The sequence below is a fragment of the Anguilla anguilla genome, chromosome 19 (genome assembly GCF_013347855.1).
Source record: "Anguilla anguilla isolate fAngAng1 chromosome 19, fAngAng1.pri, whole genome shotgun sequence".
Taxonomy (NCBI): Eukaryota; Metazoa; Chordata; class Actinopteri; order Anguilliformes; family Anguillidae; genus Anguilla; species Anguilla anguilla.
The window spans coordinates 1603642-1628259 of record NC_049219.1 but is presented as its reverse complement, the minus strand read 5'-3'; the positions used below and the strand labels follow the sequence as shown (position 1 = coordinate 1628259).

The 24618-nt window shown below is 41.5% G+C and overlaps 2 protein-coding genes and 1 long non-coding RNA gene across 3 annotated transcripts in view; 1 reads left to right on the top strand and 2 right to left on the bottom strand.

Moving 5' to 3' along the window:
* Window positions 1-20663, bottom strand: part of LOC118218938 — an 84326-nt gene extending 63663 nt beyond the window's left edge. Inside the window, exons 1-2 of the mRNA XM_035401713.1 lie at window positions 20573-20663; window positions 17736-17825 (exon numbers count right to left, since the gene is read on the bottom strand). Of these exons, the coding sequence (XP_035257604.1) occupies window positions 17736-17825; window positions 20573-20628 (146 nt within the window). The 5' untranslated portion in view covers window positions 20629-20663. The remainder of the gene's footprint in view (window positions 1-17735; window positions 17826-20572) is intronic.
* Window positions 1-24618, bottom strand: part of LOC118218882 (NACHT, LRR and PYD domains-containing protein 3-like) — a gene marked incomplete at its 3' end in the record, with an annotated part of 393893 nt that overhangs the window by 89291 nt on the left and 279984 nt on the right. The gene's annotated exons all lie outside the window — the stretch shown is intronic.
* Window positions 1-24618, top strand: part of LOC118218977 — a 139506-nt gene that overhangs the window by 36125 nt on the left and 78763 nt on the right. The window lies entirely within an intron of this gene.

Sequence of the window (24618 nt, the reverse complement as noted above, 5' to 3'; positions counted from 1 at the left end):
AAATCAGAACAGACAATTGTATAAGACCTTGTTTTCGCGTAATCTGTGTAATGGGGAGAGTGTTACCCGTGAGTGGTTAGTTTATTCTCCAACAACCGGTAATGTATATCGCTTTTTTTGTCGGCTTTTCGGCGGGACACCATCTGCCTTTTCTCAATCCGGGTTTTCTGATTGGAAACATGCTTCTTGTCGGACTGAAGAGCATGAGTCAAGCTAGTCTCATCGAAATGCAATGCTCATCTGGTTCGCTCGCACACAGGTGCACGGAATTGACAATGAACTTAAGGAGCGCTGCGAAGAGGAGGGGAAGTATTGGCGCGAGGTCCTAAAACGAATTGTCTCCGTTATACAGTTCTTGTCAGAATGAGGTCTCGCATTCCGAGGAGGCGATGAAGTTCTCGGTTCCCCTAACAATGGCAACTATTTGGGAATACTTGAGCCACTCAGCAAGTTCAACCCCTTTCTTGCCGAACATTTAAAGAAATATGGAAACCAGGGGAGTGGGTCTACTTCCTATTTATCCAACATGATATGTGATGAATTCATTGCAATTATGGGACAGCGAGTTCAAGCTGAAACTATTGGAATGGTGCAGAAAGCGAAGTACTTCTCTCTTGTTGTTGATTCAACCCCAGATTTAACCCATATTGATCAGCTAACATTCATGATAAGATATGTCTCTCAGGAAGGTCAAGTCTTCGAGTGTTTTTAAAAATTCCTGCCCATATACAGTCATACCGATGAGTCTCTTTTTCAGTCCGTTACAGACGTGCTAAATGACATGAATATTGATATAAATAATTGTAGGGGACAATGTTTTGATAATGCATCCAACACGTCAGGTGTGTACAAAAGACTGAGGGCCCGTATTCTAGAAGTAAATCCTTTGGCTGAGTGGATACCTTGTGCAGCCCACTCACTCAATTTAGTCGGAGTGAACAGTGTAGATTGCTGCTCTGAAACAACCACATTTTTCAGATCTGTTCACTCTTGTTGTAGTCTGTAACTCCCGGTCACTTGTCTCCCCAGTACTGTCTCTGTGTCTGTGTTCCCTGAGCTGCTTCACTCCCCTGTATTTGTGTGATTTCACTATTCGGGTGGTTCCGGGTTTTCGTGGTTTCCCCCCCTTCCTTCCAGTCTCGTTTTTACTTACTTCCTACTTATTTCTAGTTTTACTAATTTCTACTAATCCTTACTAACTTATAGATTGTAAAGTACTAACCTCATTAATATACTAACATGTGAATATTACTAATGGACTAACACACACTAGTTTTGGGTTTTTGATAGTTTAGATCACTATACTAATACATTAACCAGTCTCCCCTTTTCCATGCTGCGCTGTAGCTCCGCCCCTTTTCTTTCTAGTCTGCTCTAACGCTGAGTTCTGCAATGGCCTGCACCTGTCTCTTGCTCTGACTGCACCTCTCTCTCTGTACGCGTTTTTACCTGCTTAACCCAGGCCTTCTATTATCATTGTTGTCTATGATTCCAGTCCGCGTTTTGTCAGTCCCCTGTCATTTAATTAGTTATCCTAATGTTCTTCACCTGGATGTTGTTTGTTACTCCTCCCTCACTCACTAAACCCCTCCTTGATTGTTACCTTCCCCAGTGTATAAATGTCAGTCTTTTCCACCAGCTCACGGTCAGAACGTTGATCAAATTCATTGTGCCGATATTTAGTAAGCCTTTGTTTATCGAGATTCCTGAGACACCCCTTCTGTACGACTTCGAGTTTGCCTGCCCCTTTTGGTTTGATTGCTTTCCGGTTTGACCTTTGCTTTGCTTTGACTTCTCTTTTGCCTGTCCCTTTGTACCTTCGCCGCTCTGATCTCCTGGTTTTTGATTTTTTGCCTGTTTTTTACTATTCTTTTGGAAACTCGATTCGGCACCGTCCTTTCTCTGATTACCTGGCTTCGAACCTCGCACTGAATAAAGACAACGTTTTTTGGATTTCCCTGGTCTGCGTTTGGGTCCTTGCACAGAACATCACAACTCTTCAATTTTTTCTCGGGATCACCCGATGGAAGGTTATGATGGATGGACTTGAGCCCAATGTTAACAAACGCATAGAGACTTTAAAGGGACTGTCGGACACGAGATGGGCCGCTCACGCCCAGGCCACCAAAGCTCTCTGTGTAAACTATAAAAATATTGAATTCGCTAATAAACATATCAGATGATGATTCTCAGAATGCTCTCACGCGTGACGAGGCGCGCTCTCTGGCTAACAAAATGAACCGATTAGAGACAGCTTTCTTGTGTATATTGTGGAACAAAGTATTACAAAGAATTCAGACAACGAGTGCTATCCGCCAGAAGGTAGATGTGGATCTCGTTACGGCTGTGGATATGCTGCGATCACCGTCAGATTTCGTGGCAGGTTTACGCGACCAGTTTGGAGACCTGGAGACGCAGGCCAAGGAAATGGGAGGAACACAGGAATACAGGTCTGTGGTAACACGGCAGGCGAAGAGAAAATGGAGAGCAGATGATTCCAGTGCACCTGACCACATTCTAATTGGAGCTGAGAAGTTTCGTGTCGAGGTATTTTTAGTCATAATTGACAAACTAACAAGTGCTTTGCAAGCAAGACATAAGTCCTACACAGAGACTTGCGACAATTTAGGCTTTTTAACCCATCTCAAGAGCCTGTCTGTGTCTGAAATACGCGAAGCGAGCCGCAATCTTCAGAAAAAATATAGCACCGATTTACAGGATGTTTTCGAGGATGAAATTGTTCAGTTCATTAAATTCTGTGACACAACAACTGATGATCTGTCACCAAGAAACCTGATGGTCTTACTGAGAGAGAAACAAGTCCAAAGTGCTTTCCCAAACGTGGACATTGCACTCTGAATTTATCTCACTCTTCCTATTTCAAATTCCACCGGAGAAAGATCATTTTCCAAGTTGGGCATTATTAAGAACAGACTGAGGGAATCCATTGAGGAAAATAGACTGAACGAGTTGACCATTCTGTCCATTGAGCATGATCTGCTGAGCCAGCTGGATTTTAAGGATTTAATTAAGGATTTTTCATCAAAGAAAAGCAGGAAAAAGGTATTTTAATGACATCACTGGTGAGTCAGATTTTTAAAAATATGCTAGTTTAAGTCTTGAATATTATCATGTAGTTTATAAACAAAAATGACTACGATATTCTATTCAGTGATGCCCATATGTATTTCACATACAAATAGAATTAGAATGTTGTTTGTCTTTTGTGGACTGTTTGCCGTGTGATAAAACTGCTTGAATTTTGATTATCCCGCCGTTGTGTGTTTTCAGTATGACTATAATTGGCGTTCTTCTGTATGGCATTGGTGTGTATTTTCCCATGGCCTCTTTGCACTGCCTTATTATGGGGTTGTCTTGTGTTGCGTATCTTTGCGTGCGTGCGTGCGTCGCCGCGGCGGGGGGGCCTCTGAGCTGCGTAGCCCAGGGCCTCAAGATGGGTAAACGTGGCCCTGATAATATCTCATTTTATGCTCAATATCTTCAGAAACGCCACAACCCTGTAGCACACACAGGTGTGTAATGTGAAGGAGTACAACTTATCTTCATTACAAGGTCAGCATATGAAAGAGAGTGGGGTATGGGTATGGATTTCATTAGAGTTCATAGCAGGTAGTGAATTATGGGGATGGATGAAGACTGCAATATGTGACAGAAGTGAATCCAGAAGTGGGCAGAAACCTGGCAAATGAAACTCAATAAAGCTAAATGTAAAGTTCTACATGTGGGAAATAATAACACAAGACTTTATGGGAGGAACAACATTGGAATGTGTTAAATTTTGGGAGTAATAGTTGATCAAAACCTTTCAGGTTCTAGGCACTGTGCTGTTGCAGTAAAAAAGCCAACAGGATGCTGGGATAGTAGTGAGTATAAATCAAGGCTCCAGAGTGCGACCATTTTGGTTGAACATGCGACCAAAAATCTGTCAAGTGCGACTAAACATTTTCATTGGTCGCACCTGTGCACCTGACATTTAGCAGGTTTGTCTGTGTGTGTGTAGAGTTTTTTTCCCACCCGCATTCTGCGAAGACCCGCCCCTTCTCTGCCTCTGATTGGCTGTGACCCTGATATTGTTCTTCGCTGAATGCGGTTGGGGGGGAAAAATAAGGCATGTGTGTATTAGTGATGTGCGTAGTTATATCGACGAGCACCACGGTTAATCTGCGGATCGGGTGGGCCGAGTCATAAAAATTAACATTCTGATTAATAGCGATGGGTTACGGGTGGGTGAAATAATACATCATTAATGAGGAAAATATTAATTACATTCTCTAAAATGTGAACATATTTTAAGCTTCATTTGTCGTCAGACGCGAATGAGCAGACTAGACTCTCATTGCGCCAATTGCGGCGTCCATTTGTCTTAAGCAGCAATGGAGGCAAAAAAGATCCGAGAGAAAATTAAAAAAGGAGAATTAAAAAAAGGAAGGGCAGAAAAGTTCTGTGTGGGAGCGATTTAGTGAATGACGAGTCAAGTGCAGGGTATGTCATATGCAACAGCTGCGAAATAATGAGAAATAGCGGTAATGTGTGATCGGGTGCGGGTCTCTAAATCGGAGACAATAATTTGTTTGGGTGGGTGGCGGGTGGATGATTTATGCGTACATGTGGATTCGGATGACGTCAGAGCCGATCCGCGCATCACTAGTGTGTATGTGTGAAACCGCGCCCTGTACTCCTCTGGCAGCAGCGTACACTTTTATTTGAGTTATTTGAGTTTGATTTATTTATTAGTTTGTCAAGCACTTTAAACATCAGCACTTTTTAAGTTAATTTTTTAATTGCCATTTCTTGTTTGTGCTGTCATCTAAATAAAGAAAAAAACATTTATCTGCACCTTTATTCCTGTTTACAATCATTTACATAATGTGTTAAGAAATTACCAATGTGTATGGGAACTGACAAAAAAGGTAACACTTAAAATGTATTATTATGCTGCCAAAAGGCACGGTGAAAAATTTTGGGTGCACCTAAATTATGTGCTGCTGCACCTAAATGAAAAAGTTAGGTGCACCAGTGCAACCAATGTAAAAGGTTAGTCTGGAGCCCTGTAAATCCAAGGAAGTTATACTTATTTCATTACCTTTGTCAGACCACACTTACAGAATTGTGTGCAGTTCTGGGCACTGTACTACAAGAAAGATATAGAGGATCTGGAAAAGGTTGAAATAAGGGAAACCAAACTGGTTCCTGGTATGAAAGATAAAAGTTTTGAGGAAAGACTTCAGATGCTTAACTTCTTCAAGCTTAGTAAATGTAGACTCAGGGTTATTTGATTGAGTCTTTTAAATTCATAAAGGGGATCAACAAAGTGGACTACAAGAGATTCTTCAGGTTCAGCTCTGTTAGTATGACGAGGGGGCATAAAATGAAATTAGCAAAAGGTAAATTCCGCACCGACGTTAGGAAGTATTTTTTCACACAGAGAGTAGTCACTGTGTAGAATAGCTTGGCGCATGTCATGTAGTAGAGGCAGAAACTCTGGGGGCTGTCAAGACCGGGCTTGATACGATGCTGGATACTATCTAGTTTGTATATAAACCAAGCACTAGTGGTAGGTAGGAAAATGGGGTGCATGTCAGGCTGAATGGCCTATTCTTGTCATTATGTTAGGTTATGTTATTTTTGTTATGTTATGATAGACGTGAAACATATTACTGTACTGAAGTGGTCAATATTTTACAATGTCAATCATGCATTCAGCATTCAGTCATCACCTGTGACCTGATACTACGGACTCCACTGAAACCTTACGTTATGGTCAGGAACCACAAACCTGGCAACCCTATATTTCACTGCACAGATCCATAATCACTAATTCTATTTAGTTAAGGTCACACAGTACACAGCACTACTCACCCCAGTGTCTGTAGTTTACAGTTTGGACTCATCAGTCCAGCACAGAGCAGCTTCACTCCTGAATCTCCCAGGTTATTGTAGCTGAGGTCCAGTCTCTGTAGATTACAGTTTGGACTCATGAGTCCAGCACAGAGCAGCTTCACTCCTGAATCTCCCAGGTTATTGTTGCTGAGGTCCAGATCTCTCAGGGGTGAGTTTGATGACTGAAGAGCAGAGGCCACAATTTCACAGGACATCTCTGTGAGGCCACAGCAGTTCAGTCTGCAAAGAAGAGTTTATATATTATTGTATGATTAAATAGCGCAATATCCTGTAAAATCTTATATGTGCAATGTAACAGTAATCGCATTGAGTGATGAAGAGTGATATTGAGGATTTAAATTATATTAAAGAATTAGACATCCTGTTGGACAGAACTGTGACAGTTCTACAGATTAAATTCTTACCCAAATGGCCCCCTTTCTTCTGACATTTGGCACAGATACAACCAAAAGTAAAGATGCAAGAAATAACACAGATCTTTCAGGGTGGATAGTGAGTTAGGCTCTGCTTCTTTACTTTTGCTGGTAACTGTGAGAAACTTCCCACAGCATTGCAAGCCAATACACAGCAAAAGCCAGATTCACTTTAGAAACAGGAATGCAAAAAAGTGATCTGTTCACATGTAACCAGGTAGTGCAGTCTGTATGTTTTGCTAAGGTTATATATAACCATGTAGTGCAATCTGTCTGTTCTGCTGGTGTTACATATAACCAGGTAGTGAAACCAAAGCTATGCAGGAACTGTTAAGGATGCCTTATTCCTTTTGTTGGAATAGTGATACATTAAATGGTGCTGTCCAAGGAGACACCATTTAGCTTTTTCCAGGCTTTAGGAAACTTCAGAATCTTGTACAGGTCAGACTTTAGCCTGAGATAAGCCACAGAATTACCTCAAAAATAGGCACTTTAACAGTCCCCTGAGAAGACCTCACCCTGACACCCATTATATCCTACAACCTATCCTATATCCTACCTCTTACCTTCCTATTTTCACTCTGTCTATAGGCACTATTGGATTCTGGGTCAGCGTACACCAGAATAAAGCAGAGACCAGGGTGGCACTACTGGCCTTGTAACATGGTGCATTTACTGCCTGACCTAATCGCACAATACAGTAACACAAACATTTCATTCATAACCACACTTGCCTCTCCCAAACCAAACACAGCATTACATTAATCATAATGTTGAAAAAATATCTCATCTTCTTGAACAATGTAAGAGGGGTACAGACTGAGCAGGCTCTCTCTGGTCATCTCCCACTCACAAATTATCTATGCATGGACTAGGGATAAAAGGGGGATTCTTCCCCCTTTTTAAAAACATGGATTTTATTCAATCAACATTCATCCTTAACTGACTGACATTTAAAAGGAGGGATTCTTTTTATCTACACGAACACAGTTCAAACTACTTCACCAAACTGAGTTAGATAAGAATAAGAGTAACACTTGTGTTTACTTGTCCAAATCAAAGTTAAGGACACGTTAGTTCAGTAAAGACCATAAAGTGTTGGCCTGTAAAGCAAAAGTGAGCCTTTGATCTTGTGCCATTTGCCTTGCTTCTCAGCTCTGCATTGGTCTTTTATGATCACAGTCTTGGATCTCTGGTCTTGATTCTTTAGCTGCTTATTTTACCATCCTGGGTCACAGTGGGGCAGACAAGCTGTGGTTCTGCGGTACCTTTCATTCATTTTTTTCACAATTATATTATTTATTTTCCATGTCTGTCTAATTTGGAAGTGTAGCTTGTATTTTTTTATTTGATGGGGAATACGTTCATCTTAATACTGTAACATACCATACCCTCTCTTCATTTAAATCTGCGATTTGTATGTTTGGACCATTATTGATCCATCACATTGGTTTGCCTAACAAGGAATTCATGATGTATTTAATAACTGGTATCTTTAATGATAATATGTAAATTAAATCTAATAAAATACATTTTACATGTTGGATACATTTTTTACATTTGATGCTACTTCTGTATTCATTAAATGAGGGCACAATATGTTAAAATAGCTTGACTCAAAAATCATAATTCTCACTTACCTGACAATTTTATTGTATTCTGTTTTCACTTTAACTATGAAGTGTTTTTAAAAACATGCTGTCATTATCTACTTTAATTGTTACACCATACTCACATGGCCTTCCTGCAGTTCGTGACTACTGGTACCAGTCTCTGATGACCTGCTGCTGATGTTTTGTAGGTCTTCAAGTCAAACTCATCCAGGACTTCCTCTGTCATCAGTAACATAAAGGCCAGGGCTGAACATTGGTGTGGTTCCAGATGTTCATTAGAGAGTTTTCCTGATCTCTGGAAATTCTTGATTTCCTCCACTAGAGAGTTGTCATTCAGTTCATTGAGACAGTGGAACAGATTGATGATCCTTTCTGCTGAAGATTCATCTTCGATCTTTGTCCTAATGTACTGGACTGTTCCCTTAATGCTCTTTGAACTGCTTCCTGTCTTTGTCAGTATTCCTCCTAATAGAGTCTGAATGGAGTCCAGAGAGAGGCCTAGAAGGAATCTGAGGAAAAGGTCCAGGTGTCCATTCTTACTCTCTAAGGCCTGATCCACTGCAGTCCTGTGTAACTCAGACAGCTGCACTCTGTCACTGCGAGGTTTTGATTCTTCTGCTCTGAGTACATTTCTGTTCTCATTCACACATGAATGAAACACAAACAAGGCAGCCAGATACTCCTGAATGCTCAGATGCACAAAGCAGTAGACCTTCTCCTCACCCAACCCACACTCCTCTTTAAAGATCTCTGTGCACACCCCAGAGTACACTGAAGCTTCACTGACATCAATGCCCATCTCTCTCAGGTCCTCTTCATAGAATATCAGATTGCCCTTTTCCAGCTGTAGAAAAGCCAGCTGCCCCAGTTTCAGGATGATTTCTGTATCTGATGCTAGAGATTTTCATTGGTTTGTCATCATTGGTGCCATGATACTTCTCATTCTTCACATTAGTCTGAATGAGCAGGAAGTGTGTGTACATTTCAGTCAGAGTTTTGGGCAGATCTCCACTCACTTATCCAACATTGTCTCCAGTACAGTAGCAGAAATACAGCAGAAGACTGGTATGTGACACATGATGTAGAGACTCCTGGATGACTTTACTGTGTGAGATAATTCTGCTGGCCTTGTATCTCGATCTCTGATTCTCTTCCTGAAGTACTCCTCCTTCTGTGGGTCATTGAATCCTCGTACCTCTGTCACCTGGTTGACGCACTCAGGAGGGATCTGATTGGCTGCTGCTGGTCGGGAGGTGATCCAGAGGAGGGCAGAGGGAAGCAGATTCCCCATTAATGAGGTTGGTCAGCAGCACATCCAATGATGATGACTCTGTTATATCACAGCAAATCTCATTGCTTTGGAAATCTAGAGGAAGTCGACACTCATCCAGACCATCAAAGATGAACACAACTTTGACTTCATCATCTTCAAAACTTTTGATCTCTTTCAGTTGTGGATAGTATTGCTGCAGAAGTTTCATGAGACTAAATTCTCTCTCCTTTTTCAGATTCAGATCTCGGAAAGGAAGAGTGAAGATGAAATCAATGTCCTGATTGGCTTTTCCATCTGCCCAGTCCAGAATGAACTTCTGCACAGAGACGGTTTTCCCAATGCCAGCGATGCCCTTTGTAAGCACAGTTCTGATTGGTTTCTCTTGTCCAGGTGAAGGCTTAAATATGTCATTGCAGATGATTGCAGTCTCATGTGTGGTTTGTCTCTTCGATGCTATCTCAATCTGTCTGATCTCATGTTCATCATTGACCCCCCTACTTCCCCCCTCTGTGATGTAGAGCTCTGTATAGATCTCATTGAGGAGGGTCTGGTGGCCCTGCTTTGCTAAACCTTCAAATATGCATTCAAACCTCTTCTTCAGATGAGTTTTCAGTGCCTGCTGGGCTCTTTCTTTCTGCATCTGAGGAGAGGAAATATGAGAACCAATGTTTAAAATAACAGAAATAGACAAAAATACTTATGCAGACGTTTTCACAATGTTTTACACAGCTTAGTGTTGCACATTAAGTTGTAGCTATACCTATGTAGTTAAATTGTAACTAATTTGGTAACAAGAGGTTATTACTGATTAACGCCAATGTAGGAAACATGGAACAGTTAACAATATTTTTGACTACACATGCGAAACAAGGCCAGCCGTGTTACATCTCTTCTGTTAATATGAAATAATTCTGCATCATGAGGACACATTGTGAAATTAACAGGCAAGGTTTACTTGTTATGTATCATGAAGATATGCCCTATATGCTATAACTGCACCTTCAAATAAAGTGTTGCCCATACCTCTAGTAGTGTTTCACACTTCTCACAAACTGTTGTACACACAACAATGAAAACATAAAAAGGATTCATTTCCATTTCAACATTCAATTTCTTAATTATTCATAGTATGATGTGTCTTTATGGTAAATATGGTCTTCATGGGTCATGCAGTAATTTAATTATCTTATAATTATTATGATCGGTGCTCTTTAATCCAGGATAAAACCTCAGGGCAGTCAGTCTGATGGGACAGTGGTTTAGTAACTGGCTTTTGATCCCAAGGCTCCTGGTTTTAAAGTCTTTCGGAAACATTTAATCTCATGTGCATTTGATTGCCCCCATTATTACTGCTGGATGCTATATTTGAATTGAAATGCCTTCCTGTACATGTTGTGTGTGATGTTTTTTATATGCAAGACTGTTGATGTAAAACACTATTATCAAAGTGTGAATACTATAAATCAGTACTCTGTTATTTTGTACTCTGTTATATTTGTTGGCTAAACTCATTTCAGCATTCTAATGGCCACAGCAGCAATGAGAGAAAATTCTTACTGTGCTGCTCATCTCTCTCCAGTGGGTCAGTGACATCCTTCTTCTTCATGTTCCTCAGGATATGGAGTGTGATCTTCAGAGACCTCTCAATGCCACAGGTCTCCAGCATCTTCTCAACTATGTACAGGACCTCAGGATCCTCCTGCTCTCTCTCAGTGCATTCTGGGTAATCAGCAATTTGATGACTCTTGAACAATTCCTTCATCTTCATAAACGTATCCAGTACAGAAGGATCTTCTGTTCTTCTACTATAAAAGCATTCTGGGAAACCCTGACTCAGATGGCTCTGAAACAGTTTCAACTTTTCAGTCTTCTTCAGCTTCATCAGAGTGCGCAGGAGAGACTGAAATAAACACATTTAGAGGTGTGCTGTATCAGAGTGTAAAATAAACACATGAAGAAGTGTGCTGCATCAGAGTGAAATAAATACATGAAGAGGGTATGCTGTCTCACTGTGAAATAAACACATGACGAGGTGTGCTGTATCAGTGTGAAAAACACATGAAGAGGTGTGCTGTCTCAGTGTGAAATAAACACATGAAGAGGTGTGCTGTATCAGTGTGAAATAAACACATGAAGAGGTGTGCTGTATCAGTGTGAAATAAACACATGAAGAGGTGTGCTGTCTCAGTGTGAAATAAACACGTGAAGCGGGTTGCTGTATCAGAGCCATGGAAACAAAGCCTTGCTTTATTATGGGTGGCAGTGTAGTATAATGGGTGAGGAGCTGGTCTTGTCAGAGGTTTGAATCCCAGGTAGGACACTGCTGTTGTACCCTTGAGCAAGGTACTTAACCTGCATTGCTTCAGTTCATATCCAGCTGTATAAAAGGAAGCAATGTAAATGCTGTGTAAAAAGTTGTGTAAGTCGCTCTGAATAAGAGTGACTGCTAAATGCCTGCAATGTCTCATGTTTTCTCTTGTAGGAAGGCCAGAACAGGAAAAGATACTTTAGAACACAACAAGCAGCAGGTCTAAAGCCTATATTCGAAATGCAGCTTTTGCTCCTGATTTATGTTTTTTAGGGACACTACTTGTGATGAATCACGAATGTCCTTGGAATAATTTAGTTGTTGAGTTGAATTAAGTTTCTCAGTGCAATACATTTTTTAATGCTAACTATACAAACTGAGTGCTGAGTGTCCATTCTACCTGCCCCGGGAGTTTTCCGCAGTGATCACTAGGGCCGTTTACATTCCACCACAAGCGGACACGACGAGGCTTTGTCGGTGTTACATGATGTGCTAAGCGGACTACAGACCAAGCATCCAGACGCTGCCCTCATCGTGGCAGGGGACTTCAACAAGGCAAACCTTATGCCAAACTTTTACCAACACGTCAAATGTCCTACCCGAAAGGACAAGATACTTGATCACTGCTATTCACCGTTCAAGGAGGGCTACAAGGCTACCTCTCTACCATCATTTGGCAAATCAGACCATGCCGCCATCTTCCTGATAACAGAATACAAACAACGGATGGTACGGGAAGAGAAGGTGGCGCGAGAGGTCAAGCGCTGGACCGCCCAATCAGAGGCCACTCTACAGGACGCGCTGGACGACGTCGACTGGGACAGGTTCCAGTCCACCTCTGATGACGTCAACGTGTTTACGGAAGTGGTGACCGGCTTCATTACAACGGTGGTGGACAAAGTTATCCCTACGGTGAAAGTTAAGTGTTTTCCTAACCAGAAACCGTGGGGTGACAGATCCATCCGCGTTGCTCTGAACGCACGCACCACTGCCTATAACGCGGGACTGGTGTCTGGGGACATGACGGAGTACAAGGCGGTGTCCTACAGGCTGAGGCGAGCAATCAAGGATGCGAAGCATCGCTACAAGGACAGAGTGGAGTCTCAGTTCCAGCAGCGAGACACTCGATACATGTGGCAAGAACTACGGGACATTACAGACCATAAGGGCAGGCGCCCCCCTATGGTGAGAGCTGACACTACTCTGGCAGACGAGCTGAACTCTTTTTACGCACGTTTCGAGGCTAATGATGCTAACATTAGCCCGGCGGCTAGCACAGTTAGCGTGTATAACACAAGTTCCCCCCCTGGAGCTGCAAGCTCACTTGTCCTGTCAGAGCACTATGTGAGGGGAGCCTTGAAACGGGTGGACAGCAGGAAAGCAGGAGGGCCAGACGGAATCTTCGGACAAGTCCTCAAGACCTGCGCTGATCTCCTGGCTCCTGTGTTCACCACCATAATCAACCTCTCCCTGGCCCAGTCCGTGGTCCCCACATGTTTCAAGAGGTCCACCATTGTCCCTGTACCCAAGAACGCTTCCCCAGCCCGCCTGAATGACTATCGCCTCGGTGGTGACGAAGTGCTTTGAGAGGCTAGTCAAGGACTACATCTGCTCCTCTCTTCCCAGCACCTTGGACCCTCTGCAGTTTGCTTACCGCCCCAACAGATCCACGGACGATGCGGTCTGTCAGGTTCTGCATGCCACTCTCTCTCACCTCGACAACAGAGGGGGGGCTATGTAAGATTGCCGTTCATTGATTTCAGCTCAGCTTTCAATACCATAGTCCCCTCCAGACTGGCTGCTAAACTGACTGACCTGGGACTGAACACCTCCGTTTGTGCCTGGATACTGGATTTCCTGACCGCCAGACCCCAGGTGGTTAGAGTGGGTAAGCACACCTCAAACCCCCTCACCCTCAGCACTGGAGCCCCCCAGGGGTGTGTGTTGAGCCCTCTGCTGTACTCCCTGTACACACATGACTGTGTGGCCAGGTTTGAGTCCAACACCATCGTCAAGTTTGCTGACGACACAGTGGTGGTAGGCCCGATCACCAACGACGACGAGAAGGCCTATCTCCAGGAGGTGGCAGACCTGTCACTGTGGGGCCAGGACAACCGTCTCTTCCTGAACGTCAGCAAAACCAAGGAGATGGTGGTGGACTTCTGTAAGAAGAAACGGCTGAGGACCGACACCCCTCTACAGATCAATGGGTCACCGGTAGAGAGGGTGAGCAATTTCAAGTACCTCGGTGTCCACATCACAGAGGACCTGACATGGACACTGCACACCGACACTGTGGTGAGAAAGGCAAGGCAGCGCCTGTATCACCTCAGACAGCTGAGGAAGTTCAGAGTCTCCAAGAAGATCCTGAAAACCTTCTACTCTGCAACCATTGAGAGAATCCTGCTGGGGAACATCACCGTCTGGTACGGGAACTGCTCCTCTCTGGACCAGAGAGCCCTGCAGAGGGTGGTGCGGTCAGCTGAGCGTACCATGGGGACCACACTCCCCACTCTGCAGGACCTGTACCCCAGGAGGTGCTTAAGCAGAGCAAAGAGGATTAGGAAGGACTCTTTCCATCCCAACAACGAACTTTTTGAGCTGCTGCGGTCAGGCAAATGCCTACGCAGTCACAGGACCAGCACTGAGAGACTTAGGAGGAGCTTCCTCCCTCAGGACATCAGTGCTTTTAACTGCACAGCCTGGACAACTGTCCTAAAATAGTATTTTCACCTCAAGCACATAGCACCTTTACCTCTATGTACACTGCAGCACCTTACCGTCCCACAGTTTACTTTGTATTTTTCTTTTTTCTTTCTTGTACTTATTGTATGTTATATCATAGGTTGCACTGCTTCCTATGACTTATTTTAGGACTTATATTAGGACTTACTTTTTTTTACTTATTTGTATTGCTCGTATTTTTTTTAATAACTGCTCTTTATATTCTTCTCTCTTTTAATTTGTATTCATATCTTATTAGTCTTATTAATATTATTTATTTATTTATTTAGTTATTTATTTATTTTTTCTGCATATAATTATTATTGAAGCGTTATGTTGCACAGTCTACAAGGAGTTTGTCGCACCAGAATTTCACTGTATGTACATGTATATCTCATAAAAAACACGTTTTCAACGTACAAAAATGCCAAGCTACTCACATATAAGACATACCCGGTCTATAACTCATTCATTCAGACTGCCAAAATCCAGGCCTGCCATTAAAAGTATTGATATCAAAATGACGCCCAGTTACGGTACTACAAACAATATAGGCTATCTTGCCTCACCGAAAGCTAGAACCGGAAAACTTGATAGTGGAGAATAGCAGCAGACGCATATGTCCCAGCAGGCTTTGCATATGAGAAAAGAACAACAGTGTGAGAGAAATTAGGATGACATGATGAAATTGTGTAGTTGAAACAATATGTTTTTAGCAGAATGGGCATGTAGGTGAAGGTTGACATGATCACAGACTATAGTGCAAAGTAACTGAAGTGACCATGAGTGAGCTTAGTATCCTTATCGAATGGTATATATAACAGTCTGTAGGAAGCATTAGCCATTAAAGTGGAGGGTTAATAAGGAATGTGTGAAATCTATTGCATTGATGTGATTTTCTCATGTTCAGTAGTAGTTATAATTATGAGTGAGTTATGTGAGATTTGGTAAAGCAAATATAAGCGTAAGGAAACATTAATGTAAAAGAGGAAGTTATCTGCCTGAGTGCGAGGCGGGATTCAATCCTTCAACCGTTGAATCCATATGGCTTTGCAATACTGTAGCTGGTTAATAACTGAACGTGCAGACGGTACGTCATAATGCAGTGTATATGTTCGGTGAACGGCGGGTAGATATGGTGCAAAAGAAATAATTGAGAAGTAGAAGACAATTATTAGTGAGAGTAAAAGCAGGTTAAAGAAACATGTCCCTAGCTGGGCTTGAACTAACGACCCCATGTTTGCAAGACTGTAACCTTACTCACTAGGCCACAGGCAGATTAGCTGTTTAAACTGGAAATGTTTCAGAGTAAAAAGGCATGGGTATTTTGCGTGTATGCAAGTTTTTGATTGGGTTGTGTAGGTGAAGATTTGGCTGATGTCGGTAAAATGTCCAATGGGGAGACAGTGGGATAGGCGGCAGGAAAAATAAGAATGAGAAGAAGAAGAAGAAGGAGAAAACGCAAAATCCCCTTAGTTTGGGGCTTTACTGTGTGGACATGTGAAGTTGTTTATGAAATCTGTCTGTTGAAATGGGGTCAGAATGTACAGAATTTAACGTTTTTAAGGGCTGAGTGTCTGTGGCTGTTGTGGTTATTTCTGTGGGGAACCCTGAAAAGTGCCAAACTCTCGGTGCTGTATAGGTATGGGGCATGCCCCCGCCAAGGCGTAACTTGGCGGGATGGCATACCTGCCATCCCAATGCATGTGACAAATAAAGCCTTTGAACTTAAAAACAATCTGTTTGGAGTCATCCACTGCCATCGTTTATGGATCCTAAAAAAGAATCCAGTCTATCTGTGAGCCAAAGAGGGCCAGATCAATTTTTATAAACTTTAATAAACCTGATTAGATATTCAATCTGCCTGTCTGAAAGTCATATTAACTTCAAATATTAAAATAGAAAAAGAACATATCATACCTGTTTTGAGGAGAACAGTTTATTTGAGCAGTGAATCCTGTGAATAAATCATGAGACACAACTTAGTTAAACTCTTCTACTGCAGCTCTAACTCACAGCACATGGAGATTTAGCTTCCAGTTAAACTCATCCTCTTACTGCTGCTCTAACTTACAGCACATGGAGACAGAGCTTCCAGTTAAACTCATCCTCTTACTGCATCTCTAACTCACAGCACATGGAGACAGAGCTTCCAGTTAAACTCATCCTCTTACTGCAGGTCAAACTCACAGCACATGGAGACAGAGCTTCCAGTTAAACTCATCCTCTTACTGCAGCTCTAATGCACAGCACATGGAGACAGAGCATCCAGTTAAACTCATCGTCTTACTGCAGCTCTAACTCACAGCACATGGAGACAGAGCTTCCAGTTAAACTCATACTCTTACTGCAGCTCTAACTCACAGTACATGGAGACAGAGCTTCCAGTTAAACTCATCCTCTTACTGCAGCTCTAACTCACAGCACAAGGAGACAGAGCTTCCAGTTAAAATCATCCTCTTATTGCAGGTATAATTCAATACGAACGTGTTTCATTACCTTTGATCACCTCTGAGCTCTCCTCTGAAGTAGAGTGGAAGATCCATTGAATGGTCACTCTTCATAGACAGACAGCTGGGTACAGGTGACCCAGCCCGATCTACCTGTAGCCTGTGAACAAAACATGGAGACAGAGCTTCCAGTTAAACTCATCCTCTTACTGCAGCTCTAACTCACAGCACATGGAGACAGAGCGTTCAGTTGAACTCATCCTCTTACTGCAGGTCAAACTCACAGCACATGGAGACAGAGATTCCAGTTAAACTCATCCTCTAACTGCAGGTCTAACTCACAGCACATGGAGACAGAGCTTCCAGTGAAACTCATCCTCTTATTGCAGGTATAATTCAATACGAACGTGTTTCATTACCTTTGATCACCTCTGAGCTCTCCTCTGAAGTAGAGTGGAAGATCCATTGAATGGTCACTCTTCATAGACAGACAGCTGGGTACAGGTGACCCAGCCCGATCTACCTGGAGCCTGTGAACAAAACATGGAGACAGAGCTTCCAGTGAAACTCATCCTCTTACTGCAGCTCTAACTCACAGCATATGGAGACAGAGCTTCCAGTTAAACTCATCCTCTTACTGCAGCTCTAACTCACACCACATGGAGACAGAGCTTCCAGTTAAACTCATCCTCTTACTGAAGCTCTAACTCACACCACATGGAGACAGAGCTTCCAGTTAAACTCGTCTTACTGTAGCTCTAACTCACAGCACATGGAGACAGAGCTTCCAGTTAAACTCAGCCTTTTACAGCAGCTCTAACTCACAGCACATGGAGACAGAGCTTCCAGTTAAACTCATCCTCTTACTGCAGCTCTAACTCACAGCACATGGAGACAGAGCATCCAGTTAAACTCATCCTCTTACTGCAGCTCGAACTCACAGCACATGGAGACAGAGCTTCCAGTTAAACTCATCCTCTTACTGCAGCTCTAACTCATAGCACATTAACTCTCTGATTCATGCAATTTTACCTCTTTCTCGCAAGGCCGTGGGTTCCATCGTCAGTCTCGGTCTCCTCTGAGGAACTCATTTTAGAAACAGCGCCCCCTGTCTCAGGACACCTGAACACAACAGATCAGTTTCACAAGTGGGTTCTGACCCAAATTGGCAGACCTGTAAATACACACAAGAAGAACATGATAACGCACAGATATAATACACACAGACACACACATACATCAAATCTCATAGAACAGACAGGGACAAATCCGGAAATTAACTGAGCCATAAACTTACAGTAATACACAACGTACAGTAATACAATCCCTTCCAAAATATTCTGCACCCATGATAGCAATTACTAAGACCGTTGAATATAAAGATTACCAGTGCTGAGGTATATTTTCATTGTCCAACATATGGAATATATTTAATGATATAATGGAAACTACCAAAATGACACATTTCTCACATTTCTTTACAAAAATTGTGCGTCACAATTATTGGCACCCTTGTATTTGGTAGTGTGTGCACCCTCCCCTCTTAGAGATAATGGCACTGAGTCTTTTTACATAACGTCTTATGAGACCAGAGAACACATTGGGAGGGATCTTCCTCCACCCACAATCTTTCCAGATCCTGATGTCTTTGTTGATCCGTGCTTATGGGCTGTGCTGTTCAATTGAGTCACAGGTTTTCAGGGAGTTTCAGCAGTCTTTAGACTGTTGTAGCCATTGCACAATGATGCTTCTGCATCATTAACCTTCTTATTTGTGGATTTTAACGTGGGGTCATTGCCTTGCTGAAAGATCCACTAGTTTCAGTCTGCTGGCAGAGGTAGTCAGGTTTGGGGCTAAATTGTCCTGGTACTTGGGTAGAGTTCACGATGCTGCTTTCCTTAACTTAACCAGTGTGAGCAAAGTAGCCCCATAACATTAAAGATCCACCACCGTATTTTTCTTTTCAGTATATGCATCCTTAAATCCATCCCACATCATATTCCTGGACATGGTTGTGAGAGGGGCTGGAGCCTCTCCCAGCATGCATTGGGCAAGAGGCAGGAAAAAACCCTGAACAGGTCACCAGTCCATCACAGGGCACACACACCATGCACTTACACACTCATACATTCAAGCACTTTAGTGTCTCCAATTAGCTTAACCTGCATGTCTTTGGACTGTGGGAGGAAACCCATGCAGACATGGGATGAGAATATACAAACTCCACACACACCACCATGCTGCCCTCCAGCAGTTTTAAACTTCTTCATTATTGCCCTCACAGTAGTAACTAGCATCTTCAGTTTTTTTTTGATCCATTGGCCTGATTTTCAAAGGTCAGCAACCATTTTAATTTCGTTCGTCTGTTCTTTGTCTTTCTCTGCGGCAAAGATGAAAAATGGGATTCACAACCAGGTTCTCAGTTTAATCCTCTAGTGAAACAGGAAGCCATGGAAGGTCACACGATTTTCTCTTAATATTGATGTAGATTTAGTTTGATTTTATTTATAAGAATCTTTAGGGGTGCCAATTATTTTTATACATTTTTGGGAAATAACAACCCTACCTGAATCCAACCGTCACACTAGAGGGCGCCAGTTCCCCAAACTTAGTTTGTGTTCTGCGCCTGTTGTAGTGCTAATTAAGGTGTTGTGTCGCAAACATTTAGGCTAATAGCCTGACCAGATTCACATTGCAGGTATCTGTAACTGATTTATGACTAGTCAAAAAGCTAATTTAAGATATCCAACTGCATTTTCACTCATCAAAAAACTTAATCTCGAATTACATTTTGCTAGTAAGATTGAAGTCACTTTCGCCATTCAGTTGTATGGGACCTCCAATTAAGATATCTACAATTCAGTTTTGACTATCCAAAACATGAATTCCAGATACTGTATCGCCATTTCAATTCTGACTAGTCATAACTCAAATTAGAGATATCTCCACATTAGTTCTGACTTAGTCATAATTTCAGTTAAAGATATTTCATTCCTCGTGATTTAAGATGTCAGGTAACGGGGGACCAGGACCCAAAAGCAGAGTGGGAAAAACACCAGGAACTCCAAAAAGGCAAATCCAACCAAAGACTTTACTCTCATACAGGTAACAGAAAACAGGGAACAAAAACAAGGTCACGCAGGGCACGTTCAAAAACAAAAACAGCAGAATTTTCAACAAAATAAAAACCCCACAAGGAAACAAAACTCAGGGAGGGCAGAACTCACAGACAGAAACACAGGCAGAAACAGACAGGCAGATACTCTCAGGCAGAAACACAAGGAACCAGCACCCAAATCAGGGAAACAGAGAACTTAAATAGCCACAAAGATAACAAGACACAGGTGAACTCAAAGCACAATCAAACCAGAGCAGGGAGGGATAACAAGACACAAAGAAAAACAATGACAGGATAACTGAAAACAATAATACAATTAACACAGGGGTAACTAAAGAGGGAGCAAACTGAAATACAGACTGAAGTACCGCCATCTGCTGGCCCAGAAAAGGAAAAAACAAACAGAAAAAGGCAGAATCCTGACAAAATCTAAATGATCTTTCTGGATAACTGAATCTAAGATATTACTAGCCAAAATTATGGCAAGCCATTTTAACATCTAATAACCTGTGCAGTTTCACATTACAGATATTTGTCATTAATTTATGACTAGTCAAAACGCTAATTTAAGATATCTCTAATTATATTTTGACAAGTCAAAACGCTCATTAAAGATATCTCTAATTAGATTTCGACTAGTTTCGCCACTAAGTTCTATAACTCCAATTAAAGATATCTACAATTCAGTTTTGACTATCTAAAACGTGAATTCCAGATATCACCACTTCAATTATGACTCTTACCATCTTACCCATAGTCGGACGGTACACCGAGCAAAACCCGTGCCGTCAAGCCTAGTTCATGCATGTCTATGGTCAAAACCCCTGGTTCTCGCGCATCAATCAGAAGCCAGTACCCAGTGTTAGGACGAATTTAGCCTCGCGAGCCAGTCTCTTTTCTCACTTCGTTCAGCAGAAGGAGGAATTTGGACAGGTTGCCAATAGACGGACGCTTTTTCGCTATTTTCTTATAATAATGTGTGCCTGCGTTGTTCCATGTCCGTTTACCCTATAAACAAACAGCTTGAAACAAAGAACCACTTGTCACAAACACATACATATATGAATTGTAAGGTCAGCTAACCTTCTAGTTTTCTCCTAGTGGGAAAACTAGAAGACCTTTTGGAGAGAAAAAAAGAACAAATATTTCAAGAACAAAAATTAACCTACCTTTATTCTTGGCACATTTAGGCTATAATCAGTAAACTGTCAACTGTGACAGCAAGGTTTCTTTTTCCCTTCATTTACAAAAATAAATATTACTCTTTCTTATAAGGAATGATCAACAAAAACAATTACAAACCAAAACTATTTAAATGAATAATGGAAAAATATAACAAAAAAGAAATTAAAATAATTTGTATACATCATTCGTTTACCTTCAATATAAAAAGCGAATGTCAGCTCATCTGTTTTGTACCTGAGCGTGAGACGTTGTCATAAAATTTTTCCCGACCGTGAAAACTGCCTGACTTGTTTACATTTTGGGAAGATGTGGATAGTTGGTCAATCTGTCGCTGTTTCCATCGCAGCACTTTAGACACAAGCAAAATCGGAAGCGTTATCCTAAAATTTCTTCTTACCGTGAAGAGTGCCTGACCCGCAACCGTAGTAGCTAATGTGTTAACACGGCGGCACAATGATATCGAGAAAAAACGTTATATACAACTGCGAACCGGCACTAGCACCAGCCCAGAACCAGCACTAGGTTCGCGTTGGTGGAAAAGGGGTATCATCAGATTCACGCCGTGTTAAAGTAAATGCTTCGTCATATTGGAGGTGCTTCCTCCCTTGCACGAAATATCCTTACTGCAGGTGTTGCATTTTGCTGTGTCGTTATCTTTTTTAATGAAGCTAAGCCAAACTTTCGAGCGTTTGCTGCGGTCAGCCATGGTCCAGGATGTAAACAGATTTAAACGGTAAAAAGTGTCTGTTCTCGCGTGCTTTGTTGACGTACTGCGTAACAAATGACGTGACGTTAGGTCCGCGTAGCTGGTCTTGGCAGATAAGTGCAGCTTTTATGGACTGTAAAATGCTTCCTGCAGTTCACTCGGGAGCGCGACTGAAATATGCATAAGTTAGGAACCGAACTGCAGGATCGAAATACACGTTCCGTATCGAATCCACGGTTCTTGGAAATTTGGTTCTTGATACCCAACCCTAATTTTACCTGCTACGGACCTCTTTTTAAGATGAGTCTTGAATAAAGTTGAAATGAAATGAAATATAGTAATCTCTGCCTAATATAATCACTCCACTGTATATTTTGCCTCAATATTGCAAACAAATTAATTTGATTTAGTAATGGGAATGATTTCCTATAAAACATAAAAGAATAAGTAACAACCTCTTAATCGTTTAATTAAAAACGAAATCCGGGTTTATACGGCAGCGTCAAAATGTCAACAACGAGCGAAAATTGACCTCCGTCTCGCTAGGCTACCTCCTCACGAGGTCGAAATGGTCATGGAATATCATAAATATGGAAGTTAACTTTCTTAAAGGTTATTTCAATATTACTTTCTGGTCTAAATGGTAAGCTATGTTCGGACTCCGTGTGAGCTCTTAGCTTATCAGGCTACGCCTTAAACCCACCATTTTATTGCCAGTTGCAGTTGTCAGTTTTTCTGAATTACGCGGGTTAATGCGATTATACCTGCAGATTTCTTCCCGCATCCCTTTACCTTCAGCATCTCTTACCTCAGTTGCACTCCACAACAGACTGTTTACTCCGTTTTACATTTAATTTAATTCCTTTTTTCCTGGGGATTCTTTCTCCTCCGTTATTGAAAGGACCGTTAAGTTTCAGTTTCTCTTTTGGACCGCATTTCCTCACTTACTGGCTGAACTGAATGTTCGATGGGCGGAGTTATATATCTCATAAAAAACACGTTTTCAACGTACAAAAATGCCAAGTTACTCACACATACAAGACCAGTCCAGGCCTGCCATTAAAAGTATTGATATCAAAATGACGCCAAGTTACGGTACTACTAACAATATAGGCTATCTTGCGTCACCGAAATTAAATAAGATGTATTCCAAAGCAATGCTACCCAATATTTCCTCAATTCTTTCAAGACTTTTTATCCTACGAGCAGGCATATCATAAGCTCCCCAGAAACCTGATGCTAAAGGCATTGTTCAGTTCTGTTGTGCAGAGTGACCGCAAATAACCATTGTAACACCCACAATTATAATATAGAGGTTATTTTCATATACACAAAAATTTCTAGATGATCTTATTCAGATTCCTTCTCACATATAGCAAGTCATCTAGCAGAATTGCAGAGTGAGACAAGCTGATCCTGGAGGAAAATCATGAAACTCCACAACAGAGCCCATAACAATGCCTCTACATGCACAAGATGTCTTCCAGTGTGGAGAGTATGTATAATGTTCTTAAAATGTTTTCAGAAATCGCATGGCACTCTCTAAAATGGCCTTAACTTGATGTACTTAAAACTAGTTTTTCCTATACATATAAAGGTTATAGATAAATACTTATGTGACCTTTGTGACAGAAATTACTTGCACATGGAAAATACAGTGGATTTCATATAAGCCATCTCTACTGAACTTGACTTGACTTTATTGTCCCTGTAGAGAAATGTGGATTGCAGCACTGTGTTATGTTAAAGGGCATTACAGACGCAGACAATAGAAAGTTAGAAACATTGCAAATGTCACAGTAGTAGTAGCACAGAGGTATGCAGAGCTCTGCATGTTGTTCAATGGACTTAAGTGGACTTGATCCTGAGTTTGGTTACACTGTTGTAAGTCGCTCTGGATAAGAGCGTCAGCTAAATGCCTATAATGTAATGTAATGTAATGTAATGTATACAATATGCAGGGATGCAGCACAGGCAGCCCAGTGTGACACAGACAGCTGGAGCAGCCAGATCAGTTGGTATTAGGCGTGTCTGGTGCCTGATGGCTCTCTGGTGTTTGAGTGAGTTCCAGTTTTATTTTTGAAAGTAGAAATATATAACTTGACATAACTGTGAGACAATATTTTACAGTAAGAAAAGATTGCTATTAAACTTCTTGAACCAATTCATATGCAGATGAAGACATTTTATTGCAAAAGCAACAGTCAAACTGAGAAACATTAGCCATAATCTGAATGCTGACTTCAGTGACTATTGAACATGTGGCTCTATCTAGTGGTGGTTTCTTTAATAGGTTTTATAAAAGGTTGTCAGGTTTTGAATGCCTTCACATTATGGTAGGCCTACCATCAAATGTATATCACGTTAAATGTCATTAAAAACAAATTATTATTATGATTATTACTATTACTATTACTATTATTGTAGTGGTAAAAATGTTTCTGTCCTTTTGTTTCCTATGTTCCAGTAAACGTTTCCCACTTTTATCCACTTCACTGGGAGTTATTGTTGTTCTTGTTGAATTTATTTACAAAATAAATGAACATAAAACTGAAATAATGAACTTAAAATTAAAGTCCATTTAAATTTTTCCAGCTTCCACTGGCCCACTTTGGTTGTGCAAAACACGCAATGACCGTTTCCGCTCGCACCCGGCTACGCCCGCGGTCCCGCCTCACCCCACCATCTTAAATATAATTTATTCCCCCTTCTCCTATAGAGGGACACACTCATAAAATAATCAATGCACACTAAACAATGAATAACAAATACATTATAAATTCCATTATAATTTCAACTTAAATGTAGAACAGAATAAATAAACTTAATATATTTTTGGGGTTCTTATTATAAACCAACATAAATTAATGGCTCCTACAATTATTATTATTAGTAGTAGTAATAAC